Source organism: Tachysurus fulvidraco, chromosome 26 (genome assembly GCF_022655615.1).
Source record: "Tachysurus fulvidraco isolate hzauxx_2018 chromosome 26, HZAU_PFXX_2.0, whole genome shotgun sequence".
Taxonomy (NCBI): Eukaryota; Metazoa; Chordata; class Actinopteri; order Siluriformes; family Bagridae; genus Tachysurus; species Tachysurus fulvidraco.
Genome location: NC_062543.1, coordinates 16,039,895 through 16,050,554, shown reverse-complemented (window position 1 = coordinate 16,050,554; position 10,660 = coordinate 16,039,895). Strand labels below are relative to the sequence as shown.

General features: G+C 42.6%; 1 protein-coding gene across 2 annotated transcripts in view; it reads right to left on the bottom strand.

Annotated features, from left to right (window-relative positions):
• Nucleotides 1-5,941, bottom strand: part of sh2d1aa (SH2 domain containing 1A duplicate a) — a 6,037-nt gene extending 96 nt beyond the window's left edge. Inside the window, exons 1-4 of one of the 2 annotated variants that reach the window (XM_027163718.2) lie at nucleotides 4,840-5,941; nucleotides 1,776-1,839; nucleotides 1,516-1,590; nucleotides 1-1,253 (exon numbers count right to left, since the gene is read on the bottom strand). The exon at nucleotides 1-1,253 is cut by the window's left edge and continues 96 nt beyond it. In XM_027163718.2, coding sequence (XP_027019519.1) covers nucleotides 1,092-1,253; nucleotides 1,516-1,590; nucleotides 1,776-1,839; nucleotides 4,840-4,976 — 438 coding nt within the window. In that variant the 5' untranslated portion in view covers nucleotides 4,977-5,941 and the 3' untranslated portion in view covers nucleotides 1-1,091. The remainder of the gene's footprint in view (nucleotides 1,254-1,515; nucleotides 1,591-1,775; nucleotides 1,840-4,839) is intronic. The other variant, XM_027163719.2, reaches the window with a different exon arrangement.
• Between the last annotated feature and the right edge of the window lie 4,719 nt (nucleotides 5,942-10,660).

The window sequence follows — 10,660 nt, the reverse complement described above, 5'->3', positions numbered from 1 at the left end:
TCGTACCAAAGTGTGACCTAAATTTGACTAAGTGATGTTCAGAGCCAGCGAATGGAACGAGTACAGGATAAACAAAGTCATATTGTTCACATGCTGTATAATATCTGCGAAGGAATGCTTTGAAAATGTTACCTACATCCTTACGCGTGTAAACTATAAATGATTTAAATGGAATCGAATCCTTTCAGTGTCTTTAAGGGGCTCGAGCTTTCCAAACATCACTTTTTTTGTTTTTAAACTAGCAAAGAAATTCATATTAGAACACTTTGTCCATCGGGACTTTTGATAACTGAAATAAATATATGACATTTCACTCTGTTCTGTTTGTGTGTGGTTTATTTTCATTTGGAAAAAAAAATTATTATTTTTTTTTTTTAACAGTCATTAAACACTTGATTTGTTTACACATGTCTGGGATCAGAAATGATTTTGTAACTGGATATTTTGAAAAATAAAAATAGATGTATTGATCTAAAGAATAAAATTAGTTATGCTCTAAAAGGCTTAGTTTATTTTTTGTCTTCACTCCGATCTTTACGCTGTTCCGGGTGCACGTCGAGATCGACAATTAAATGTTCACTCTAAAGACAATCATTGAAACTTAACTGATTTGCATAACAGGAGATAATTATTTATATGATTTTTTTTGGTTTGTAATTTTTATAACGTTAGAACACATTGATTTTTTACATGCGGTTTAACAACAAAAAAAAATCTTTCATCGATTTATTTAAAAACACTATTTACACGTGATTGTCGTATGAAATGTCGTCAATCATCCGAACTACTGAAGGTACGAATAAATTAAATAATTCTGATTTTTTTTTTTGTAAGTGTTTGAGATGATGTTGATGTTCCACCTTAAAAAAATTAAAATAAAAAAATCATTTGTTGGTTAAAAAACGGAATCTCTGTAAATGAAATTTAAAACGTGAATAAATATTTACGGCTTCTCAGCTGCTAGGAAAAAGTTTTTTTTTTTGTTAATGATTTTATATGGACAGTTTTAAAAATGTCTGCTGAACATTTAAGACAAAAAAAAATGAAAGGTGTGTTTACAATCACGATATTGTCAGTTTCTGAGGTTCGTGTTAACATGGGATGTGTTTCTTGGGCAGTGGAGGAGGTTTGCGGCGTTGAACATGTTTAACAGGAAAACGCAGCGGTATGGCGATGCCCTGGTCCGGGTTCTTGTACACGGACAGAAGGTTTTGAACATTTCGGAAGAGTCGCGCTTTCACCCCTGGAGCCGTCTGCACAAAACAGAGCACAGGCGTACGTAAGTCCTTCTATATTTAGATCAGTATATTAGAAATAAAGCAACTGGTAATAAATAAATAAATAAAGCAAATCCTTATTAAAACTGGGAGCAGGTTATAGTACAAGTTGAATAAAAAGTAATATAAGTTATAAGTTGAATGTATTATATATAATCTAGTCATTTATAGTCCCACAGGGAAGTTATTAACAGTGTAAAGAGAACAAAGTGGACAGTAAACGGTCATGTGAACACACCCACACATGTACTATCACGGGCTCTGGATCCGAGGAACAAACAGATCTTTCCTCCCACACGCTGTCCATAAAGCTCTATAAATATCATGCATGTTAATCAGATTTATGCTAATTACACAACAAAAAAAAGTTTTTAATTAAAAGAAACCAAAAGAACCCTTAATGGACTTGTAGTTGAACACAGTTGTAGCACAAAACCCACTAAAATGCACATTCAAAGGTGTGAAATCTCGTTAGACGACTTCATCAAGCACTTTTACCTCAGTTTTCCACACATTGCCTTCGAGCTGGTAGAGTCTGTAGGTGAACACACAACGATCGAACCTGCGGAGAAAAGAAAACAAAAGCTCGGCGCTCAGACATTGGCTCGCACGAGTGTACATAAATAGTGAAAACTCGTGAACGAGAAGTCGTCTGTCTCGACGGTATCGTTTCTTCTTGTCAGTTTCATATAATAGCAGAATAAACTATGCATGTTTTTTTACCCAAATCACGTCAGATTTAGTTTAAAACGATGTTTTAATGTTCACCTGCTTTAATATGTCCGAGCTGGTTCCCGGAACAGGGTCTTAATTATCTGAGTCATTAGATAAGTACTGAACGATAGAGCAAGCACGAATAACAACAAAGTATGTAGGAAAAGGGGATCTCAGTGACCAGATTTAGGAACTGCTGGTTTAGATTAGTGGCAGTGCTTGCTCTGTTCCCTCAAGGGAAATTGTGTTTTGGCATAACCCAGCTGGACGGAAGCTGAGGTCAGAGTGCCAGGTCAGTTGTTCAAGAAATTGACAGTTCAGGATATTGCTTAAGGGCCCTACAGAGGAAGATTGGCAGCTCTGGGATTTGCCTCACACTCAGTGGTTCAGAACCTTAGCAATTGTGCTACTTATGCCCAAATCCCTGTACACATCCTGGGACTGTCAGAAAGTCTCTGCTGTTCCTTCAGTAAGTTGCTGAAACCTTAACTAATTGCTCAGTTCTGTTTTTGGACAGGATTCTGCCTCAAATATAAGTGTCTATGAAGTTTATGAATATAAATCTGTTAAATATTTTGATCTTAACTTTGCAAGACATTTGCTCGTATTCCGATGGTACAAAAATGATGTGGACCTTTGGTCTCGATGTCCACATGCTCTATATCTCTGTTTGTGATTCCTACTGTCGGTTTGTGAAAGGCCTGGTGAGGCCCGAGTAGTTGGACACGATGTGTCACGGAAAAAGGAATATTAAACCCTGAAAGGAAATGGGAGATCCAAGACCAGGATTTGGGGAAACGGAACAGTTAGAAGCAGAGAAGAGCAAACTGTAGTTACATATCAGAGCTACTTAGCAAAAGATTTTAAATATCTCCAAACAAGGGAACTGTTTTTGAATCACCCAAGAATACAAGTCTTGTATCTGACTTTCCTTAGGACAGTTAGCTGCAGGTTACTTGTGGTAGAATCTTTGCTGTGGTCCATTACAAGCGACAAGTCTTTCATAGGCAACTTTGAAGAGTGGGATAAATAAATACAGTAACAGGCCCATCCATGCAGGCCTTCCTGAAGAGAACATGAATACTAGTCAGGGAATCAATGAATGTCTAAGTGCGTTAAATCAATAATATTATTGAATTGTGCTCCAAATGGCCATTACATCTAAGTGTTGAGATGTAGACCTTAATGAGATGTAGACCTTAATAGACCATCAAGCTCCAGGGCTTAGGATCCTGTGGAGTAAATCAGACAGATCAGGAACACTGATTATTTAAGATTGGATCATAGGGAAGTATTAAAAGCCTGAAACACAGAAGTGGCCAGATGTCACTTTCATCATGGATATTTATACTGGTCAGATTTTGGAAAGTCAACATCAGGTTTTTAACAACTTTCACTTTCAGTGGATGTGTTTTGCTGAGTTTTAGTTTCCAGGAAATCGGGACGTTTACTTGGAGGTGAAACATGAGTTGATTGAATACTTCTGTTAATAAATTCAGTGAATGATTTTATGCAGTGTCACTGAACTGAGTGTCACGTGGGGCTCTCTTAAAATCCAGAGATTTGAACAGAACAACACTGTACACTGTATTAAAGCTACACAACTGAAAGGAAAATAGAAATAAAGTAGAAATTATTCACAAAAAATACACAAGTAGCTTTTTAAAGGAAAAAACACAATAACTAACTAACTAACGTAATAATAATATAATTCTACCGCTTATCCGAACTTCTCGGGTCACGGGGAGCCTGTGCCTATCTCAGGTGTCATCGGGCATTGAGGCAGGATACACCCTGGATGGAGTGCCAACCCATCACAGGGCACACACACACTCTCATTCACTCACGCACACACACACTCCAGACAATTTTCCAGAGATGCCAATCAACCTACCATGCATGTCTTTGGACCGGGGGAGGAAACCGGAGTACCCGGAGGAAACCCCCGAGGCACGGGGAGAACATGCAAACTCCACACACACAAGGTGGAGGTGGGAATCGAACCCACAACCCTGGAGGTGTGAGGCTGGACACCAAATTTTGACCAAATTTGCTAATGATTTTTAAGCTAAATTTTGATTTTAGATGCCCTTATTTGTGCTACAGTATATTTATCAGCTACGTTTACAAACTATTTTCTAAGCTGTTAACGTTTTTCTTTTCTTAGTGTTTATTTAAAGCCCCTTCTTACAGTAAGTCAGTACCTTTTTTTAACTGTATCTGAGGCAGTGCACGTGGATCGTCAAATAGCTTTGACATCACTTCTCTTTCTGTGTATAAATATAGAGAGAGCGTAATTTAGCTAATTAAAGACACGACTACACGTGAAAGTGTGAATCATGACCATGAATTTATTTAGAGACCTGTACAATTTACGATGACTTCTTGTCTGTCTGTTTGCTTTGTGGGGTTTGTTTGTACATGTGCAAGGCTATTTCTTTTTATTATTAATGTATTTATATTTCTTTATTCTTTCGTCCGTCCGTTGACCAATCGATTGATCGATCGATTGCATTTTCCATCGTGTTTTTTTTTTTTTTTTTTATACTTTTTCGGTGCTACATGTTAACATCACTAGGCAAATAAAAGTTATGTTAATATTGCATCGATTTGTAAAATCCTTTTATCATCAGTCGATCTAACAAACAAACCGATTTATCGGTGTATTATTATTCGTCTAGCTTCACGTCTGTTCAACGTAAAAACATCGATTCTGTAAACAACACAAACATTCCTGAGCAAAAGCCAAGATTTCCTTCAGGATCCTACTTTAGTAGACGGAGAGGAACAGCAGCACAATCTTTAAACTCTTTTGATGAAGGTGTAAATGAATAACAGCCATACATACAGCACACAGATGCAGTAGGACCCCGGGACGGTCTCACTGTCTCGGATCAGGAAGCTTCCGTCTTGGCCGGTGGCCCCCAGAATTCTCTCTGTTTGCTCCTTACTGATTGCCCCGTGGTACATCTCTAACTCTTCCATCCTTATTGCGCTGATGACTTCGGCCTTTGTCTCTCACACAAACCTACACACTCGTTAATCCTGACGAATTAAGTCTGCTGTTATTGACACTGCGTCTCGTCACCGATGAAAACATGAAGACGTCCTGAGTGCTACTAAATGCTGAAGTGATTCAGGAAGACACATATTCACACATACACACACCCCCCTCCACACACACACACACACATGCATAGTAGCTTCCTGATCTTGGTCTATTTCGCATCCGCTGCCTATTAACCACAAACCAATGAAGCAGACTTACTTACTTCTTTTTATTGACTTAATAAACAAGCCATAAATATTCATCACTAATAAAAATAAAGCGAGGCTAAAGACTGAACTAGATTCTGTTTCTCTGATGCTACATTCTATTATGTTAATGAAAATACTGTATTTAGTTTTCCTAAATTGTCTTATTATAGTGAGACATCTCTGGAAGTGAGACATCTCTGGAAGTGAGACATCTATGGAAGCTGGAGTAGAAGTCAACACTAAGGCTAACGCTAATATCACTGTGTCCTTTATTACAGAGTGTTTCTTCCCAATTTACCAAAACATCTGAGAGACATGTTAGTGTTCCACACGGTTCTGTCTGCTCGTTTCACTCTCTGTGCCTCCACAGTGTATTACAAGTGGAATGACTGCATCCTAGCTAGCTTAATTGTTGCCTAGCAACAGTGTGTGCTCAGTATGCTAAGTGTGCTCAACAGCTTTAACCACTTGAATGTAGTCTGTACAAAATGAAAATTTGTCTGTTAGAGGAGGTGAAAGTGTGTGGGTGTGTTTGAGACACTTCCTCTGATGCAACACTAACCACTGGGTGTGTGTGATTGGTGTGTATGTGTAAGTGACAGGTGCGTGTGAGTGACAGGTGCGTGTGAGTGACAGGTGCATGTGAGTGACAGGTGCGTGTGAGTGACAAGTGTGTGTGAGTGACAGGTGCGTGTGAGTGACAAGTGTGTGTGAGGGGCAGGTGCGTGTGAGTGACAGGTGTGTGTGAGTGACAAGTGTGTGTGAGGGGCAGGTGCGTGTGAGGGAAAGGTGCATGTGAGTGACAGGTGCGTGTGAGTGACAGGTGTGTGAGAGTGACAGGTGTGTGTGAGTGACAGGTGTGTGTGAGGGGCAGGTGCGTGTGAGGGGCAGGTGTGTGTGAGGGGCAGGTGTGTGTATAATGTATAAAATCTGAACTCTAAGCTGTGTGTGATGGACTGAGGATCCAAGAACACAATGAAGCAGTGAGTGACGGTGTGTGGAATAGAGGTGTGTTTGTTAGTGACCGTGTGGGGTGTGTTTGTGAGTGACTGTGTGGAATAGGGGTGTGTTTGTGAGTGACTACACAAAGGGGTGTGTTTGTGAGTGACTGTGTGGAATAGGGGTGTGTTTGTGAGTGACTGTGTGGGGTGTAGGGGTGTGTTTGTGAGTGACCGTGTGGGGTGTGTTTGTGAGTGACTGTGTGGGATGTAGGGGTGTGTTTGTGAGTGACCGTGTGGGGTGTGTTTGTGAGTGACTGTGTGGGGTGTGTTTGTGAGTGACCGTGTGGGGTGTGTTTGTGAGTGACTGTGTGGAATAGAGGTGTGTTTGTGAGTGACCGTGTGGGGTGTATTTGTGAGTGACTGTGTGGAATAGAGGTGTGTTTGTGAGTGACTGTGTGGGGTGTGTTTGTGAGTGACTGTGTGGGGTGTGTTTGTGAGTGACTGTGTGGGGTGTAGGGGTGTGTTTGTGAGTGACCGTGTGGGGTGTGTTTGTGAGTGACTGTGTGGGGTGTGTTTGTGAGTGACTGTGTGGGGTGTAGGGGTGTGTTTGTGAGTGACTGTGTGGAATAGGGGTGTGTTTGTGAGTGACTGTGTGGAATAGAGGTGTGTTTGTGAGTGACCGTGTGGGGTGTATTTGTGAGTGACTGTGTGGAATAGGGGTGTGTTTGTGAGTGACTGTGTGGAATAGGGGTGTGTTTGTGAGTGACTGTGTGGAATAGGGGTGTGTTTGTGAGTGACCGTGTGGGGTGTATTTGTGAGTGACTGTGTGGAATAGGGGTGTGTTTGTGAGTGACTGTGTGGGGTGTGTTTGTGAGTGACTGTGTGGAATAGGGGTGTGTTTGTGAGTGACCGTGTGGGGTGTATTTGTGAGTGACTGTGTGGAATAGGGGTGTGTTTGTGAGTGACTGTGTGGAATAGGGGTGTGTTTGTGAGTGACTGTGTGGAATAGGGGTGTGTTTGTGAGTGACTGTGTGGGGTGTGTTTGTGAGTGACTGTGTGGAATAGGGGTGTGTGCAGACACACACACACACACACACACACACACTTTTCTCCTCTCAGCATGTGATTAAACTCCTCATAAAGCTGCAGTAGAGCAGTAGCTCGATTCACAGTGTGATCAGGATTTAAAGGATTGAAAAGTTTAAACATCTAATCCACATGTCAGAGCTGAAACACACACACAGCTGAAACACACACACAGCTGAAACACACACAGCTGAAACACACACACAGCTGAAACACACACACAGCTGAAACACACACACAGAGCTGAAACACACACAGCTGAAACACACACAGCTGAAACACACACAGCTGAAACACACACAGCTGAAACACACACAGCTGAAACACACACAGCTGAAACACACACAGAGCTGAAACACTCAGAGCTGAAACACACACAGCTGAAACACACACACAGCTGAAACACACACAGCTGAAACACACACAGCTGAAACACACACAGAGCTGAAACACACACAGCTGAAACACACACAGCTGAAACACACACAGCTGAAACACACACAGCTGAAACACACAGAGCTGAAACACACACAGCTGAAACACACAGAGCTGAAACACACAGAGCTGAAACACACACACAGCTGAAACACACACAGCTGAAACACACAGAGCTGAAACACACACACAGCTGAAACACCCACGAGCTGAAACACCACAGCTGAAACCACACAGCCTGACACACAGAGCTGAAACACACACACAGCTGAAAGGCACACAGCTGAAACACACACCACAGCTGAACACACACACAGCCTGAACCACACAACAGCTGAAACACACACCCAGGCTGAAACACACAAGCTGAAACCACAACACACAGCTGAAACCACACACAGCTGAAACACACACACAGCTGAAACACACACAGCTGAAACACACACAGCTGAAACACACAGAGCTGAAACCACACACAGATGAAACACACACAGATGATAAACACACACAGCTGAAACACACACAGCTGAAACACACACACAGCTGAAACACACACAGCTGAAACACACACACATAAAACACACACACAGCTGAACACACACAAGCTGAAACCACACACAGCTGAAACACACACAGCTGAAACACACACAAGCTGAAACACACACACAGCTGAAAACACACACAGCTGAAACACACACACATCTTAAACACACACAGCTGAAACACACACAGCTGAAACACACACACAGCTGAAACACACACAGCTGAAACACACACACAGCTGAAACACACACAGCTGAAACACACACACAGCTGAAACACACACAGCTGAAACACACACAGCTGAAACACACAGAGCTGAAACACACACACAGCTGAAACACACACACAGCTGAAACACACAGAGCTGAAACACACACATCTGAAACACTCAGAGCTGAAACACACACACATCTGAAACACTCAGAGCTGAAACACACACAGCTGAAACACACAGAGCTGAAACACACACACAGCTGAAACACACACACAGCTGAAACACACAGAGCTGAAACACACACACAGCTGAAACACACACAGCTGAAACACACAGAGCTGAAACACACACACAGCTGAAACACACACACAGCTGAAACACACAGAGCTGAAACACACAGAGCTGAAACACACACACAGCTGAAACACACACAGCTGAAACACACAGAGCTGAAACACACACACAGCTGAAACACACACAGCTGAAACACACAGAGCTGAAACACACACACAGCTGAAACACACACACAGCTGAAACACACACAGCTGAAACACACACACAGCTGAAACACACAGAGCTGAAACACACAGAGCTGAAACACACACACAGCTGAAACACACACAGCTGAAACACACACACAGCTGAAACACACACACAGCTGAAACACACACACAGCTGAAACACACACAGCTGAAACACACACAGCTGAAACACACAGAGCTGAAACACACACACAGCTGAAACACACACAGCTGAAACACACACACAGCTGAAACACACACAGAGCTGAAACACACACACAGCTGAAACACACACACAGCTGAAACACACACAGCTGAAACACACACACAGCTGAAACACACACAGCTGAAACACACACACAGCTGAAACACACACAGAGCTGAAACACACACACAGCTGAAACACACACAGCTGAAACACACACACAGCTGAAACACACACAGCTGAAACACACACACAGCTGAAACACACACACAGCTGAAACACACAGAGCTGAAACACACACACAGCTGAAACACACACAGCTGAAACACACACACAGCTGAAACACACACACAGCTGAAACACACACAGCTGAAACACACACAGCTGAAACACACACAGCTGAAACACACACACAGCTGAAACACACACAGCTGAAACACACACACAGCTGAAACACACACACAGCTGAAACACACAGAGCTGAAACACACACACAGCTGAAACACACACACAGCTGAAACACACACACAGCTGAAACACACACACAGCTGAAACACACACAGCTGAAACACACACACAGCTGAAACACACACACAGCTGAAACACACACACAGCTGAAACACACACAGCTGAAACACACACACAGCTGAAACACACACACAGCTGAAACACACACAGAGCTGAAACACACACAGCTGAAACACACACAGCTGAAACACACACACAGCTGAAACACACACACAGCTGAAACACACACACAGCTGAAACACACAGAGCTGAAACACACACAGCTGAAACACACACAGCTGAAACACACACACAGCTGAAACACACACACAGCTGAAACACACACACAGCTGAAACACACACAGCTGAAACACACACACAGCTGAAACACACACAGCTGAAACACACACACAGCTGAAACACACACAGCTGAAACACACAGAGCTGAAACACACACAGCTGAAACACACACAGCTGAAACACACACAGCTGAAACACACACAGCTGAAACACACACACAGCTGAAACACACACACAGCTGAAACACACACAGCTGAAACACACACACAGCTGAAACACACACAGCTGAAACACACACAGCTGAAACACACACAGCTGAAACACACACAGCTGAAACACACACACAGCTGAAACACACACACAGCTGAAACACACACAGCTGAAACACACACACAGCTGAAACACACACACAGCTGAAACACACACAGCTGAAACACTCAGAGCTGAAACACACACACAGCTGAAACACACACACAGCTGAAACACACACAGCTGAAACACACACACAGCTGAAACACACACACAGCTGAAACACACACACAGCTGAAACACACACACAGCTGGACTGTTTCCGTCTCCACATGGAGGCAGTGGTGGGGTGGTTCAGGTGGTTTAACACTTAGGAGATGCCCTTATCCAGAGCAACATACATGTTATAG